The 17,613-nt window shown below is 35.9% G+C and overlaps 2 protein-coding genes across 2 annotated transcripts in view; both read left to right on the top strand.

Moving 5' to 3' along the window:
* LOC131844928 (uncharacterized) overlaps nucleotides 1–2,203 on the top strand; it is a gene marked incomplete at its 5' end in the record, with an annotated part of 33,210 nt that extends 31,007 nt beyond the window's left edge. The window contains one exon of the mRNA XM_059193926.1: nucleotides 369–2,203. Coding sequence (XP_059049909.1) covers nucleotides 369–1,520 — 1,152 coding nt within the window. The remainder of the gene's footprint in view (nucleotides 1–368) is intronic.
* A 2,442-nt stretch (nucleotides 2,204–4,645) lies between these two features.
* LOC131844927 (formin-binding protein 4-like) lies at nucleotides 4,646–16,518 on the top strand. Its single transcript, XM_059193925.1, has 10 exons — nucleotides 4,646–5,018; nucleotides 5,915–6,049; nucleotides 6,931–7,114; nucleotides 7,678–7,954; nucleotides 9,251–10,150; nucleotides 10,857–10,990; nucleotides 13,466–13,583; nucleotides 14,387–14,506; nucleotides 15,281–15,547; nucleotides 16,194–16,518. The coding sequence occupies exons 1-10, from the start codon at nucleotides 4,838–4,840 to the stop codon at nucleotides 16,287–16,289; spliced, it is 2,412 nt and encodes an 803-aa protein (XP_059049908.1). The 5' UTR covers nucleotides 4,646–4,837; the 3' UTR covers nucleotides 16,290–16,518.
* The last annotated feature ends 1,095 nt before the right edge of the window (nucleotides 16,519–17,613 follow it).

The following is a 17,613-nucleotide window of genomic DNA, read 5'->3' as shown; positions in this document are numbered from 1 at the left end:
TGTCAAACTGATCACCTCGGCGGTCTAGTGGTTAAGAACACTACTTTACGTCCGATGGTCGTGGGTTCGATTCTCGAACGGCACAAACATTTGTATTCATAAATATAATTGTTTGTATCGGTCTGGGTATTTTCTATGTATAATATGTATGTATTTACGAAAAAAATGTCTAACACAAGGTTTAGCTAGCTTAACTTGGGTCTAGATGGCGCTGTATAAATTGTCCTGAGATTATTATGATATCTGTAAATGTATCATTATGATCTATATGATATATGATATTAGATAAAATACCATTTCTGAAAATTAAGAGAAAGTAAATAGAAATCACGAACTAACAAATAAACAAAACTGTTTTCCTTTTTCAGTTTCCGGTCCACCCAGGAAACAGCATCGTCGGCATTGCTGATACAATATCAAATGTTAACAACAATGGTTTAGATAGCGGCAAGAATTACAGACCTCCAACATCATGGTCTACCGGCGTCGGAGACAGAGGTCAATCTTCAAATAACAAGCCGGTCGTCAATCAAGAGCAGACTCATGACAATATAGCTGGTGCTGCATCACAAACCTTTACACCAACCTTCAGCACTCCTCAGGATACTGAAGCATCTGTTTCGCAAACTACCAGAAAACCTAATAATAAAATTCCAACTCTAGATTTAAATCCACTACTACCTCCATTCTCGACTACAACTGACTCTTCCACTTCTGCTGAGATGAATATTGATCTCAGAATGGGAACAGATTCATCAGAAGATCCAGTATACAACTTCATTAAACGTTTCGATCCTAATGCACCGAATTCTCATAAAACAGCTATGACCAGATCCGAAATAATAAATATTAATGAACATCTGCCAGCTGGTCAAGTAAGTTCCGAAGACGAGAGAACTCCACGGAAGAGTAAAAATGAAGGAAACTTTAATACAGTTCAGCAGGACAACGATAAGAACTTTTCAGAAAAATCTAGATTTGATTCTGTTAATATAAAGTCCACTTTTACAACGGAACCATCTTTTAGGTCTACAGATAATGAACCAAAAGTGAATCAAGTACCACTACCGGAAAAAGATTTATTGCCGCCAAAAACTGATTTCTCTGAGCAACCAGCATCAACTATGGGTCCGCCGATCTATTATGAGTGGAAATGGGCAGTACCCGCGTTCGATTTCGATCTCCCTAAGCAGAACAACGCTACAGATGATGCTGAACAAAATCCAAAAGTCATTCAGGGGCGTAGTCCCTTCAGTTCTGTTACACGACCTCCACCCGTAACGGTAGATCCCACTCCAAGTAACACAGAGTACAATATTAGTTCTTACTTCGTACCTGATTATGTTTTTCCCTTGGATAAAGCACATCCAGGATATGAGGAGGATAACGCTGAAACGTCGTTCCAGGTAAAGGTTTCAAGACCTGGGAGAGCTAGTTTTGGGGAGAATCCTAATTGCCCGCATTGCCACCCCGCTTACCTCAAACCTGGTTCATGTGAGCCCTGTATTGTGAAGCGGTAACACCCTATTTTGTTATAGTAAAAGTCTTACGATACTTAGTAATTAATCAAAGAAAGCCATTGTACTAATTTTGTACGCATTAAACTGTAAATATACATTCAGTCTAAATAATTAATTATATTATAAGCAATTGACTACATTTCGATTCTTGTTTAAAGCGCAGAAAATAATGTAAGTACACAAATCAAATCAAAATATCTTTATTTATGTAGGTTTATTACGTACTTTTATGATATGTTACATCTACCGTCAGTTCGAAGTGCTTTTGAGCTGAGAAGAACTGGCAAGAAACTCAGCGCAGACTCTTTTCAGATGAGATGGTTACAAAAATACAGATTCATTTTATAATTCAATTTGAGAGAATATAGTGACCACCAGCATATGCTATTGCATTTTTATCAAAAAGAAGTAATTTAATTATTAGTCTTAATGCAAACAGACCAGTTCTTAGAAGCAACACCCGTTCACGAGTATGACGGACAAAAAGTTCTAAATCTCTACTACTTTTTTCAATAGGTAACACTTAATATTAAGTCAATGAAGTCGTGTTATTATAATAATTAATAACTAATGAAATATTACTTTATTATTGTTAGAAAATGCTGTTATTTCCGTTTGGTTTTATTTAGCATTTATCTCCGACAAATATAGCTGTATTTAAATTATTAATTAAGGATTCATTTCTTCTTCTTCTTGTTCTTAGCATTTTTCTACTACTTTAATTAAAGATGCAGTTCTTCTTAGCACAGTCCCACTTTATGTGGTAATTAAGAATTCATTTCTTCTTCTTGTTCTTAGCATTTTTCTACTTAATTAAAGATGCAGTTCTTCTTAGCACAGTCCCACTTTATGTGGGGTCGCATCTTAATTAAGTATTCATTTCTTCTTCTTGTTCTTAGCATTTTGCTACTTTATGTGGGGTTGGCTCATAATTAAAGATGCAGTTCTTCTTAGCACAGTCCCACTTTATGTGGGTTCGCATCTTAATTAAGGATTCATTTCTTGTTCTTGTTCTTAGCATTTTCCTACTTTATGTGGGGTTGGCTCATAATTAAAGATGCAGTTCTTCTTAGCACAGTCCCACTTTATGTGGGGTCTCTTGTTACCGAAGGATTGATTTGTTCTTCTTGTTCTTAGCATTTTCCTACTTTATGTGGGGTTGGCTCTTAATTAAGGATACAGTTCTTCTTCTTTCTTTTAACACTGCCCCACATTATGTGGGGTCCGCTCTTAATTAAGGCTATAGTTCTTCTTCTTCTTAGCACTGTCTCACTTTATGTGTGTTAGGATCTTAATTAAGGATTCATTTCTTCTTCTTGTTCTTAGCATTTTCCTACTTTATGTGGGGTAGGCTCATAATTAAGGATACAGTTCTTCTTCTTTCTTTTAACACTGCCCCACTTTATGTGGGGTCCGCTCTTAATTAAGGCTATAGTTCTTATTCTTCTTAGCACTGTCCCACTTTATGTGGGGTCCGCTCTTAATTAAGGCTATAGTTCTTCTTCTTCTTAGCACTGTCCCACTTTATGTGGGGTCCGCTCTTAATTAAGGAAATAGTTCTCCTTCTTCTTTTTAGCACTGCCCCACTTTAAGTCGGGTCGCCTCTTAGTTAAGGCTATAGTTAATTTCTTTAATTTCATATTAAAATTAAGATATTTATGTATATATTTTTTAATGAAAAAAATATACATAAATTTTACCAACCACCAAGTCCATTTCATTACTTAATATTGTCTTGACTCTTCGGCTACTAAATTAGGACTCAACACTACGCCGAACAGTCAACACTACGCCGAACAGGCAACACTACGCCGAACAGGCAACACTACGCCGAGAAGTCAACAGTAGGCTTCCAAACTTTAACAAAACTCTATTTCGCGAATATCTCGGTGGTTTAACGGTTTAGATCACCGCTTTATTTCCGATGGTCGCGGATTCGATTCCTCGCACGGCACAGACATTTGTATTCATGTGTATGATTGTTTGTATCGGTCTGGGTATTTTCTATGTATATTATAGAAGAGTATATTAAGGTTTCTTAAGAGTCGGTAACGCGCACGTGACACCCCTGGTATCTCAAACGTCCATGGGATACGGTAACTGTTTACCATCGTATGGGTCATATCCTTGTTTGCCAACGTCGTAGTATAAAAAAACAAAGAGGGTGCCACTCGACCTTAACCTGTTCTGAAATGTTTTGAAAACACATTACATGCACAATTAGTATAATATTAATATTAGTAATAATTTCTTTAATGTATCTTAATATTAAATATTAGCAATAAGTACCTAATTAAATAAACATGTTGGTTTAATTATAAGATGGTTACCATTGTCCATAAATAATATATAATTTTTAGTGATGTTTGTACAATTTAAAATAGATACTACTTTAAAATAGATTTTTAGAATAGATGTGCTTGCAATGGACATCTATTCCCAATTAAAATAGGTATTTTTAATATATTGTTACATACCATATTTACCTATTATTAAGTCTATTTACAATAATAAATAATATGTCATGTAGATATTATTTATATTAAATCGAAAGCTATGTTTTTTTAATGTTTTGTACCAGTTTACAATGTAGACATATTTAAATAATAAACTGTTTTGTATAACCGATATTACTGTTTTATTTTTTTACTTTATTCTTGGGACTTACATTAAATAGGATGAAAATATTTTTTATAGCACCTGGCAACCCCATATCTATACTTTTTTCATCTAAAATGTTGAATAATAAAATAGCATACACATATTGATTTAGTAAACCGTAAGGTAATAAATGAAACAAACTCACTTTCGTTTTTATTATGCATATTATAGTAATAAAACAAAATATTGTACAATTATGTTGGTTGAAATTAAATACTTTGTGAACCGAAGTGTTTTTTTACCAATTTGTAGCTATTGCCTAATGAGTAGTAAATAGTAACAATGTTGATAACAATATGTGCAGTACGAAGTATCCGAAGTCGTAAAGATATTAAAAAAACACCAAAAAAAGGTTTGATTGACAGATTTGTAGGAAGACTGACAGTCAAGACTGACAACTTTAACATACTGTTTGCTGACGCTGAGATGACAGCTTGTTGAGCAGACATATTTTTTCTCAAATACCGTTGATGTAGTGCTGTGATATTTTTAAGAAAAATATAATTTATTGATAATTTCTATCCTTCAAAGTATAGTGTAGTATCCAAATATTCTATCTAAGTATAACGTTTGTTCTTTGTAACTTCTATTTAGCTGTACTACTGTGTAAAGATAACCGTATTGAAACATACATTGTGATTAATGTTATTCACAAAATGGCCAACCCTTTGGCCGGCTTAATTGGTAACTATGGGGATTCCGATGAGGATTCCGACGATGCTGTATCTCCAGTAAAGTCGGCAAATGATGTTAAAATGAAGAATGCAGCTTTTCAAGGCCCTTCGATGGTATCACATGCGTCCGCGTCCATTCACCCCGCTCCAGTACAATATTGTCGTAAGTAAAAACTAAACATTAATTTACGAAAGTTAGTAGTAGTAAAATGTATTTTGTTGATGAAGTAATTAGTGTACATTATAAAACGGTACATTTTCTTGGGCATCCAATATCTCGCCATCTTATTCAAGTTAAGCTGAAGCGAGATAAATAAGTAATTTGTACAGAAAAAGATTGCAGACAGTATAAAATAAGGTTATGAACATGTTGCTGGATATCTATCTAAAATTTCTTAATGATAATTGCATGACTCAAAGCAATTATTAATCCATTATTTCAAATATTTTGCAATATCTAGTTTGCTCAATAGAACTTGAGAATTCTATAATTAAAGCTATTTTATTTTCTTTGTGCTAGTATGTTTATGTGTCTTTTTTTAATATTTAACATGTTAATCTCCATGTCAGTCATATGGTTCTGACGCTAAGAAGTTCTACATGAGCCATGTAAGACATATATGTCTGACATACGCGATTTGGTAGAAGGTGCGGTGTTCAAAACAACAGGTTAATACTTGTTGTATCTTGTTTGGATGCGTCAGACATATAAGACTGACAAGGCTTGTAGAAAAAAAAGTTTTAATATTGGGCCATGTCAGTATATGTGTGATATAAAAAATAGTGTTTTTCCAGGAATTTTGGCAAAAAAAAGAATTCTGTGATACATTAAGTTTCTTTGATAAATTTTTAACTAATAAAGTTACCATAGCCTAGGTGAAAATTCTTCTGATATTATTTATGGTGATAAACATGTTAAGCAGTATAAATATCTAAATGAACAAGATGTCATTTTGAATTCCTTTACCAACATTCAATGTGTTGTATCTCTCTCAGGTATCGCTATCAAGCTCTCAGTTGCTTAGCCCTATTTTAATTTTTTAATTAAATAAATTGCAGCATGGTCAGCATGCTACGACGAGAGCAGTGGCTTCACATATTACTGGAACCAGCAAACCAACGTTGTGACATGGGAGGCGCCTCCCGAGTATTTGCTCGCCCTCAAGTTGGCACAGCAGCACATGAATACTGCAGGTAAGGTTTAAACATTTGTTACAAGGCACTGGGACAGTAAAGTCCTCGAGTAGCGGCCGCAGACCGGAAGACGCAGCATGGGAATGCCTCTAGCAAGGTGGACCGACAATATGGTCAAGATTGCATGAAGGCGCGGGATATGAGCAGCACAGGACCAATCGTCATGGAGATCTTTGGGGAGGCCTTTGTTCAGCAGTGGACGTCTTCCACGCTGATTCATTTACAAAATACTACAGACTTATACAGATAGTTCTAGGTGCTGTAGTTCTAAACACATGCCGCATTGTTAGAAAGTTTCTACAGACAGATTAGGCCTACATTTGTATTATGGTATATCCACCTGAAATAGAACATTGTTATGTACTTGGCTTAGGCCCGTACATAACAAGATTACCGGCGAAAGTCGAGAAAAAATAATGAAAAAAAAAATAATAATAATAAGAAGAAAAATAATAATAAAATAATAGTATAATAATAATTCTCTCCCTGGGGCCCTGAACCCCGGCCGACTGTGCCGGGGGTAAGTTGCCATCCCCCTCCCTTAAGAGGGGAGATGAGATTTCTTTTGTAAAAAATAATAATAATCTCAGGACAATTCACACAGCGCCATCTAGACCCAAGTTAAGCTAGCTAGAGCTTGTGTTATGAGTACTAGATAACTGATACATATACATAGATATTTTTTTTTTGTAAATACATACATATTATACATAGAAAACACCCAGACCGATACAAACAATCATACTCATGGATACAAATGTTTGTGGCGTGCGAGGAATCGAACCCGCGACCATCGGTCGTAAAGCGGTGTGCTTGACCGCTAGACCATCGAGGTCGTATGACTTCATAATATGTTCATATAACTATAATTCTTATTTTAGGGTCAGCAGAGGTGACTGCAGAAGAATGGCAACTCTATCAACAGGCTTTAGCTGAGAAACAAAGTGCACAGCACAAAGGTGCATCGAAAGGTCCTACTAAAGTCGCACCAAGAAGTGTTATCGCCACCACTAAAGATAAAAATACCAAAGCAATAAAACGGAAGCATTCTAATAATGATGAAGAGTAAGTTATGTGTTTAATTTACATATATTACACAACTAGCTGTAGCCGTGACTTCGTCCGCATGGAATTTAACTTTATTTTTCTAAAATAAAAGTCGCCTAAGTTACTACTTATTACATCACCTGCCAATAAAAGTCCCGTCAAAATCGGTCCAGCCATTTCAGAGATCCCGGAACAAACAGACAGACAAAAATTGTAAAAAATGTTATTTTGGTGTATGTACCGTATTTGTATTCATATGTAGGTATATAAATAAATAGGGTATATTTATATTGACTTTAAAAATGACGATATATAACCATTCATATCATCTCTCAACCCTATGTCCCTTCTCAGGGTCTATCTCTGTAAGAAATTTCATTTAAATTGGTTTCGTAGTTTTGGCATGAATGCGCGACAGACAGACAACAGTTATTTTCGCATTAATTATTATAAATAAATAGTAAGTATAAATAAAAAGAGGGACTTTTTATAATATTTTCTTATTTTTATGAGTACTTATTGAGTCAGTCAAAATTATTTATTAAGAGTACAATATTATATTAAATTCTATATTGTTACAGGAAAATAGAACTTATTACATCCTACCATAACTCAGATTCCGACTCCAACGATGAAGAGAGTCCCGTCAAAAAACCGTCTACTCAACCCAGCAAGGTGTCAAAGACTTTGCCCAAGAAACAGAAACCTAAACCGCAAGTGGTTGAGTATGGACCTAGTTTACCTCCAAATATAAACTATTCTGTTCCCATCGGACCTGAGCTTCCGCCAGAACTTGTCAATGAAAATAAACATCAGTCTTCTGATAAAGAAGCAGGAAACTCTTCAAACAAAGATGAGGTATGTAATTATAGTATCATTACATAGTATAAAATAAAGTCACTGTCGCTGTCTGTCCCTATCTACGCTTAAATCTTTAAAACAACGCAACCGATTTTGTAGTAGTTTTATTAATTGATAGAGTGATTCTAGAGGAAGGTTTATATGTTTAATACATGTACACCCGGACGAAGTTTGGGCGAGTAGCTAGTATTAAATATATTGGATATATATTTATTTAGTAACAATTACAACTAGCTAAGAAATTCATCAACACAGCAAAAATATTGCTCCAAAAGAAAAGAACATACCCTGCCCTTAAAAACAATATGTATGTACATATACTGTTCATAATAAAACGACCAAAAAAACTGTATCATGTACACATTTTATTTATTGTTGTCTATTATTTTATTATTGACCTAGGTACCCACCCCGGCTTCGCACGAATGTACATGTATTATACATATAAACCTAGAGGAAGGTTTATATGTATAATACATGTACATCACTCTATCTGTTAAAAAAACCGCTTCAAAAGTTGCGTAGTTTTAAAGATTCAAGCATATATGGGTACGGACAGACAGCGACAGCGACTTTGTTTTATACTATGTAATGATTAATTGTTGTAAATTGTAAATTCTAGACAGTCTATTAAAAATGTTTGAAAATTAATTATTGCCCCTTTTACGGTTTATTTTTATACAATTTCCATCCCTGTTATACTATCGATATTAACATTTCAATTTGAATTTAAGAGTTAAAACAGTAACAAATAGACACACATTTCCAATTACATTTGATAATTGGGTTCTGTAATGCACCAATGATGATAGATGCGCCTGATATTTGCTTAGAATAACACTAATTTTATTGACATCTCATTCTTCATCACCTTTTCCCATATTTAATTGATATACATTTCATAAATTCATATTATCATATGTAATATGTGTGAATTCATTCTTCATTTTGTTTGCATGATGAATTCACACATTTCTTTGTACAATTCTTTTGATGTCAACGAATTTAGATCTGTTATAAAGCACTATGATGGTTAAGTTTTCAATCTGAGGTGCTTTCTGCTATATCTTTGCCGTATGTAGGTTGATTCTGATGATATGCTAGATTTATAGGTTGTTGAGATCACACAATTTTATAGTTCATATTGTATCACATTTGTAGAATGTAAATTCAATTATTGATAGTGGAGATCTTTGGGGGAGGCCTATGTCCAGCAGTGGACGTCTTCCGGGCTGCGATGATGATGATGATGATGAAATTCAATTATTTCAAGATTTTTTTTATATTATACAGGTTACTAAACCAAAACTAAACGACGAGGACAGTCAAGATGAAAATATTTTACTAAATAAACTAAAAGACAAAGCAAAACTGTTAGAGAAGCTTGGCGGCAAGATACCTAGTGATCTCCAAAAGATTATATCCGACGAAACGAAATCTATAGCTTCCCCGAACTATACAGAGGAAAATAGCAGAGATAGCAAAACCACAATGGATACAAATATAGATGATTTACTGGAAGAAATAGAAAAGAAAGAATTACCAAAAGTAAAGTCTAAGAGTGGAGCCAGTGATATATTTGATGGTGATACACCATCATCTCAAGTTAGTAGTAGGAAGAATTCACCACGCAGCGGTACTTGTACACCGCCGTTAGAGGAAATAAAACCATTGTTCCCAAGCGCGAAAGTTATTGCTACAGAAATTTCACCCTTATTTCCAAGTGCAGTGAATATACAGGAGAATGGACTTGATAAAGAAGCGAAACCTGATAGTCCAATGCCAGTAGAGAAGAAACCAGTAAATTTATATTTAATGGATTCAAATGAACATATAGAAAATACTACTAGAAAGAAACTAAGAATATCCAACTCTGTACTCCCAGAGCGTAAGAAACCTACTGTTTCAGAAACTCCAGCGTACACTACAAAATATTCAGAATTTATTGAAGGTTTCTCTAGTGAGAGAACTGGCTTGGGATTTAGTAAAGAAGATGAAAGTGAAACTAGTTCAAAGAGTACTGTTAGTTATGGCAATGGATTGGTGTTCACGAAAGGGGAGACGTTGAATGAAGAGAAGAAGGATGATGACCTGGACGAGCTGACTGAACTGGTGGAGGCCAAGTTGAAGTATTTGAACCAAGTCCAACCATGTCAGGTGTCTCCGGTGCAAGAGATGTTGATACAAATGCAGGTAATTTTTTATAACAATTTATTTTTCAAATTTATGTTTTATTTTTTTTAAGCTATTAATACAATGTAAATGCCATGTACGAGAATGGTAAAACAAAAATTAAGCTATAAATGAAAAATTACAGCTATTTGACTTTTGCGATACAATATTATTATTCAATAAATGAGTTCAAAAATCTTTGTTCATGTCAGTCTATTATGGATAAAAAGATCCTATAAATAATGACATACTATATTTAGTCATAATGTCGCCATATGTACATTATGTATTGTATTGTATTTGAGTATCAAAGATTAATTAATTAAATAAATATATATAAAAAAACTGTGTAAGAATAACTGAACCGAATGCCCAATTTACACTCAGCCCGAGTGGGCAGGGAAGTGAGCAGCGCGAGAGTGGAAACACTTCCCATGCCATTGGCGCTGCCACACGCGCTGCCCGGCGCTCCCGCGATTGTCGGTTTTTAGTGCGCGAGTCAAAGGACTGGCAGCGCGAGTGGCAGCGTGTTTTTACATTCAGCCCTCTCGCTCAGTTGTCGCCCGGCAATATTTCCGGCAGCGCGAGTGGCAGGGGAAGCGGCAGAATGTAAACGTAGCATAAGATACACCTTAAGTTCAGTTATTGTGAGATATTCTTATTGGTTTGGAACAATTTATTTCAAAGCCATTTAACCTAATGATGTGTAATTGACCATTGTGTTCAGACGCTGTTGCCGGCGTTCCGCGCAGGCGCGCTGTCGTGGTCGTACTGGCGGCGCTGGGCGCGGGCGGCCGGCACTGCGCTTGCCGGCCTCGAGGCCTCCGCCGCGCCCGCCGGCTGGACCTGCACCTTCCTGAGGTACTCGTCCGCTCTCTACCTCTACCGCCCGTCGCTGCCCACTCTCTCGCGCCCGTCCCGCACCCCGCACTGCGATTAGTAACCGCGGGGTGACTGACTCTCCCTCGGGGTAACTGTGATCAGTTCTGTACGTTTGATACGTCTGGGGACGCGAAGTGCAATAGACGGTGTTTTAGATAAATTTCGCAGTACGATTATTAACCGCGGTGTAACTGACTCTCACTCGGGGTAACTGTGATCCGTTTCTCTATGTTTGATATATTTGGGGGACACGAAGTGAAATAGACGGTGTTTTGGATAGATCCCGCAGTACGATTATTAACCGCGGTGTAACTGACTCTCATTCGGGGTAACTGTGATCAGTTCGGGTGTGATGTGGGTGTTTTGGGTAAATCCAAATTCGAGACGATTACTTATTAATGGACGCATGGAATATTCGCGAAATTTGATTTGATTTTTTAAAAATTAACCTTGTAATGGTTAAATAACATTTATTTTTTACTGACAGTGAACAAGACTGTCACCAGAAATAATAAGTTTATCACTGATAATGTACTGAAAGAATTATTGTGATAATACTTTGATTTACATTTAAAATTGTAAATCTGTTATAAGTACTCCAATTTTATACAACATTCTATATATTTTTATAAACTTTATTCATACACCAGCCACATAAAAAATGGTAATTTTAAAAATATAATGTCAATATGGTACCATTTATATTGAATACCATAATTATGTGACTAGTACTCATGTTACTTTCATATTTCTTGTTTGCTGTGATAGAGAAATATTTGTAAATATTTTGTGTATTAAAAAATCTAATATCAAGTGTATAATTGATATAAATATTTATGCAATATTAACTTAATTATAATTAAAGATATTGAGGAATTTTTATCTTGATGTTAGATGATTTTATGTTTTATCATTGAAATGACTGTATGACTCTGTAATCTGTGATATCACTGTGATCAGTACCTGTTAGAAATAAAAGTCTTCACGCTGCAACTTGAGTTTCTTTGTATTGCTTACAATTTTGTTTATAACATAAGATCTAAAATGTTTCAATAATGGTTCAATACCATTCATCAATATCCATAACTTTAGTTGTAAGACGTGAAGGAAAAGGAAGATCAAGATGCAACCGTTCGACGCATGGCTGGCTTCGCGCCGAGGAGTTGGGTGAGAGAATATGTTTTTAATTAATTCTTTTATATTCTTGATGTTATGCTTTGATTTTTCCAGAACGCTGGGACTGTACTTGAATTGGTTTGTACGCAAGCCAACTCGTGTATGAGGGTCCTGTTACCGATATAGGGCACGTAATTGTCTCTGCATTCATTCAATATTCATTCTGTTATGTATGTAGAAGATACACTTCGTGAACAAGGGTTTAAGTATGCACAGTAATATACAGTTCATTAGTTTCTAAGTGAGCCTTTTGTTATTAGTTGTCTGTGGAAACGTCAAGTGTAGAATAACCGAAAGGCGTTAATAAAATTAGTCCCAATATCACTTTCACATACACACGACACCGTCCTCGCCGGCGAAGACGACGATCTCAACCACACCAAACCGCGCAATCAACCTGGCGCTCCACAAATGTACCCCCAGTCGCCCCTTCGATCGATCCCCAATTCAAACGGGGATCGAAATTACGACGGCCTGAGCCGACGTTCGAACCCCTAGCGGCGCTCTCAGAATAAAGTCCTATCCGTAGGAGTTGGCCCACAGCCTCTCCATGTCTTTCCGCAGATTTGGAGTCCCATCTGCACTCGAGCCTATCGTCCCGTGAAGCTGTAAAGCCCAACTGCGGCTAATAGAGTAGTCTGAAAAAGTGTAGATATAAAATTTTACACTTATACACAGTTATTTCAGCTTAAATTGATTAAATTTATATTTGAAAGAAATAGAAATTATAAATATAATAATTAATATTTCACTCTTTCTAAATATTGTATATTCATTACTTAATGATTATTATTTTGTTTAATCCCGCTACCAGTACATTGTTTGAGATCACCTTACCGTTACCGCGTTACCTTTTCTATTAGTGATCAGATTCCAAGTCATTGTGTCTACACCCATATTGCGACACGTGTTTCGCTTCTGAACGAGGCATCATCATTGGCTTGAATATAAATTGGAAGCTTATGCTGTCTCTTCGGCAATCTGACTACGATAGACTGAAGAGAAATTTATTTACGCAAAATAACACTTACTTCAATAAATTAGTTAAATATACTTAATATTCATCCATTTTTTTAAATTTCGACTATAAGCTACTCATGTGATGATATACTGTTAATTGGACTCTATTTTCCACAATCAGCCTGTTATCTGGGCTGTTTTATGTGATAACCTACCCATATTGCACTGTTGAGGTTTCCAAAGTCTAACTAACAACATCGGGCATTTTTTTATCCTTCTGCAAGACTGGTATTTGTACGTTTGTCTGTCATATCGCAGGTCGGAGGGCCGCTACCGCTACCGGCGTGAGGCGGACGGTCTCGTGCAGTGGGAATACCCCGCTACCGCTAATATGGACATGGAGATTTGCACCACACCGCCGCATCCTGGTCCAGAGGTAGGATTTTAGATATATTTGAAATTGGAATCATTTGTTCATATAACACAACACATTTTATGTGAGCGATTGTTAATTTTTACACAACTTTTATTTTGGGGTAACTCCGAACATAGTAAATTCTTAGGTTTTTACTTAACTTTGAGGTAATTCCGCACTGGGGCTTAGACTAGTACACATTGCACTTAAACACATACTAAGCTAATTATTAGATTTTCACTGTGATTAGGTAATTCCGAACTGATGTTAAATCTAAATTTTGATTTAAATATGTTCATAGGTTGTCACACATTTTTTAAGAATTACTTGGTTTTATGCTGTCGATAGGATCGTTCTTTATAAAATATTCTATTTTGTCTCTATACCCTTTACCCTCGGAATCGCAGCTAACTTACTAGAATACATAAAACAACTTTCTTCACCATCTTAGAAGTTTTCGAGTTTGGCAATCCAAACCCGCGGAAGGACTTACGGAGCGACTGAATGCCAACTCCTCTCTGATGGATACAACTTTAGTCTGAGGGCAACGCTAGGTGTTGGAATCTCGGCTCAGGCCGTTTTAATTTCGATCCCAGCTTGAATTGGCCGGGGGATCGATCGGGAGGGTGGTGTGTTTATTGAAATGTTTCCACCTTATGTACAAAATTACACGTCGTCTACCCGCGCCGCTGCAGGTAACTTGAAGGTCGCGCAGCTGCGTCGCTAATGTTACACGGCCGTGCGATAAGAATTCCAGGAAGTAGTAAGGATTAAAGATGGCCCACGTAGAAAGTGTAGTGCTACAGATATATAATGTTTGTCAGGAGTCTCCGCCGCCGCCCCCGCGCACGCCGCCGCCGCCCGCGTGGCCCGACCCCCCGCCGCCCGGCTGCGACGAGCCGCCGCCGCCGCCTCCGCCGCCGCCCCCGCCGCCGCCGCCGCCGGTAACTTGCACCACACCACATTAATACTGCCCACAGAGAGGCAATTTGATTGTTAAGGGGACACAATTCGAAAATGATATTGTGACTAGCTGGGTCAAATTTCAATAAAAAATATAGCCTATGTATTATTCTGATGCCTAAGCTATATTACGGTAAAGTTTCATCAAAATCATTTCAGTAGTTTTTGCATGAAAGAGTAACAAATATCTATACTCACAAACTTTCGCATTTTTAATATTATTAAATATTTTTCATTAAATGTTTATTAATAATTACCTAGATATTTCTTCCTACAAAATATTATTTAAGTTTCTTAAGTGAGCAATTAAATGTTTTAATGTTATAAATTATGTATCATATATTACACAGGGGGGAGGGGAAAAAGAATTGTGGGCCATGGCACTATAAAGGTTGGGGAACACTGTTTTACACTCAACAGCTGCCTTTACACGTACGCTCTTTCACGCAGGAAAGAGTGTGCATGGAAAGTAAAATAAAAAAGTTTAATTCCATGCGGACATAGTTCGGAATAACTGTATAGGTACATATAATATATTCTAACTATGATACATATAGTAACATAATATATTTATTTTCTCCACAAAAACATTAGTATATATATAAATCAAAATATTTCTGAGAGTATACAATTATAAATCATAGTATGGTATGAATATTATGATTTTATATGTGTTAGTTCGTAAGGCATATACATATAAAAATAATAAGTTACCTGAAGCAAATAAATAAATAAATATCTATATATCTTTTCAGGAAATAAAGCAAGAAATAGGTGATGAATTGCTGTCATTCTACAACGATATAGCGCAATTAGAAAAGGCACCATTACCACCCAAGTCACCGGAGCCACCACCACTGCCCCCGCTGCCGCCGTCAGACAGAGACAAGGATAAGGAACGACATAGAGAAAGGGATAAAGCTAGAGAGAGGGAAAGGGAAAGGGAGAGGGAGAAAGAGAAAGACAAGGAAAGAAATAAAGAGAAGGAAAAGGATTCAAAGCTGAACAAGAAAAAGTCTAAGGTACAGTCTTTTATATTATCTTGTAATTATGCTAACTTAAGTTACTTATATTTTAGAAATTTTATTTTAATTCCACGCAGACAAAACAGCTAGTTTTAAATAATAATGAATTAATATAAAAAAATTACCAGTTGAGTTTCTTGCCAGTTCTTCTCAACCGAAGTAGCTAACTGGAGTATTTTTTGTTTTGCACGTAACAAATTTTAGCTGATTGATTCTACTTTTAATTTGGGGTAACCCCGAACTAAATAAACTTTCGAGTGACTGCACACTTACCACAAACTAAGTAAATTATTATGGTTTCACTTTCATTTTTGGGGTAATTCCAAACTGGGCGTAACGAATAAACTTTGACGTGACTATCCACATTGCACTTTACTACAAACGAAGTAAATTATTAGGTTTTCACTTTATCTTTGGGATAATTCCGAACAGGGGGTAAATAAACTTTGAATTGGCTATCCACATTGCACTTTACTACAATCGAAGTAAATTGTTTTTATATTATCCTGATATAATGTTTCACACCAGAAAAACAAGTTATTGTCTACTTCAAAGAACGGCAAACAAAGTCGGGCGCTGATAATATATGTTTAATGATCACTATACGGCGGGACGTATGCTTAATTGTGAATGATTGTTACAGGTCAAAATATCGTCTTCAATAGGCATGAAACAGAAGTCTGTGTCAAATTTAGTGGCGAAATGGCAACAAGTGGCTGAGGAGATTAACTCCGACTGAACTGAAGTAGTCCATAGACAAAATATAGACAATAGACACAATGGTAATAGACAATAGTTATCCTGAGATTCATTCGTACAAACAGTCCAAAATTGTTTTTGTATGAGTGGTAAATTTGCTTACCAATTTTTACGCGTCATTTTGTATAATTTGATATTAATAGGTTAGGTGATGTAAATTTATTTAACGTTTACGATTAGTTGTAAATATTTATGTATTTTTAATAAAGCCTCTCATATAATTTATTTGTTTTATTTAAATAATAAGATATATTTTATGTACAACACTTGAGCCAAAGGAAAAAGAAAATTCATTTCATTAAAATTATTATAATACTAGCTTTTGCCCGCGGCTTCGCTCGCGTTAATTTATCCCGTTAGGGGTGGAATTTATCAAAATCCTTTCTTAGGGGATGCCTACGTCATAGTAGCTTTATGCATGCAAAGTCTCAGCCCGATCGGTTTAAAATTGACAGTTTCATACAAACTTTCATCCCCATTTTATCCCCTTGGGGGTAGAATTAAACAAAATCCTTTCTTAGCGGATGCCTACGTCATAACATCTACCTGCATGCCAAATTTCAGCCCGATCCGTCCAGTGGTTTGGGCTATGGGTTGATAGATCACTACGTCGGTCAGTCACCTTTGAGTTATATATATGTAGATATACGGTCGAAGTGGTAGTGAGAGGTATACCAGTGAAATCACTACAATCTTGTTTTAAGAAGGGTATATTAAGGTTTCTTAAGGGTCGGCAACGCTCATGTGACACGGGTGTTTCAGGCGTCCATAGGCTCCGGTAACCTTTTACCATCAGATGGGCCGTATGCATGTTTACTGCCGTCGTAGTATAAAAATAAGGTTACCAAACAACCTGATTATCGGCTAATAGGTGAGATTAAGGCAGGCAAATGACTTAACACAAAGATTACCTCTGGTTAATTGTTAGTATATTAAAAAAACGTCCAGTATTTTTTTCATTGCCTAAGGGACAAATGAGCTTGTGAATAGAATAGAATAGAATAGAATAGAAAATCATTTATTCAAATAAACTTACATTGAAGCACTTTTGAATAGTCATTACATTTTTAATCTACCGCTCGTTCGGAAAACTGTCTCATCACAAAGAAGAACGAGCAAGAAACTTGCATTGCTCTTTTAAATAATTTATTATTGCTACATTTTTAAGTTTAAGTGTGTGAATACAAACCACCAATTAGCACTGTGGTTCAACTACCTCTGGTAAATTAGTATATATTTAAAATATAAATAATTTCCACAATTTTTTTATAGTATAGGCTACGAGCGAGCTTGCAGTTCTTAAA

Source organism: Achroia grisella, unplaced genomic scaffold (assembly GCF_030625045.1).
Source record: "Achroia grisella isolate CSIRO2021 unplaced genomic scaffold, CSIRO_AGI_Agris_v1 utg42940, whole genome shotgun sequence".
NCBI lineage: Eukaryota > Metazoa > Arthropoda > Insecta > Lepidoptera > Pyralidae > Achroia > Achroia grisella.
The sequence above is the reverse complement of the archived record's forward strand: the minus strand, read 5'-3'. Positions and strand labels throughout refer to the sequence as shown.

What these genes read in the sequence shown, in the direction of transcription:
- LOC131844927 (XM_059193925.1), top strand. Translation starts at nt 4,838, where the DNA reads ATGGCCAACCCTTTGGCCGGCTTAATTGGTAACTATGGGGATTCCGAT. An exon ending in CGCTCCAGTACAATATTGTC is followed by an intron (nt 5,019 to 5,914) that starts GTAAGTAAAAAC and finishes AATAAATTGCAG; the next exon opens with CATGGTCAGCATGCTACGAC. An exon ending in AGATGTTGATACAAATGCAG is followed by an intron (nt 10,151 to 10,856) that starts GTAATTTTTTAT and finishes CATTGTGTTCAG; the next exon opens with ACGCTGTTGCCGGCGTTCCG.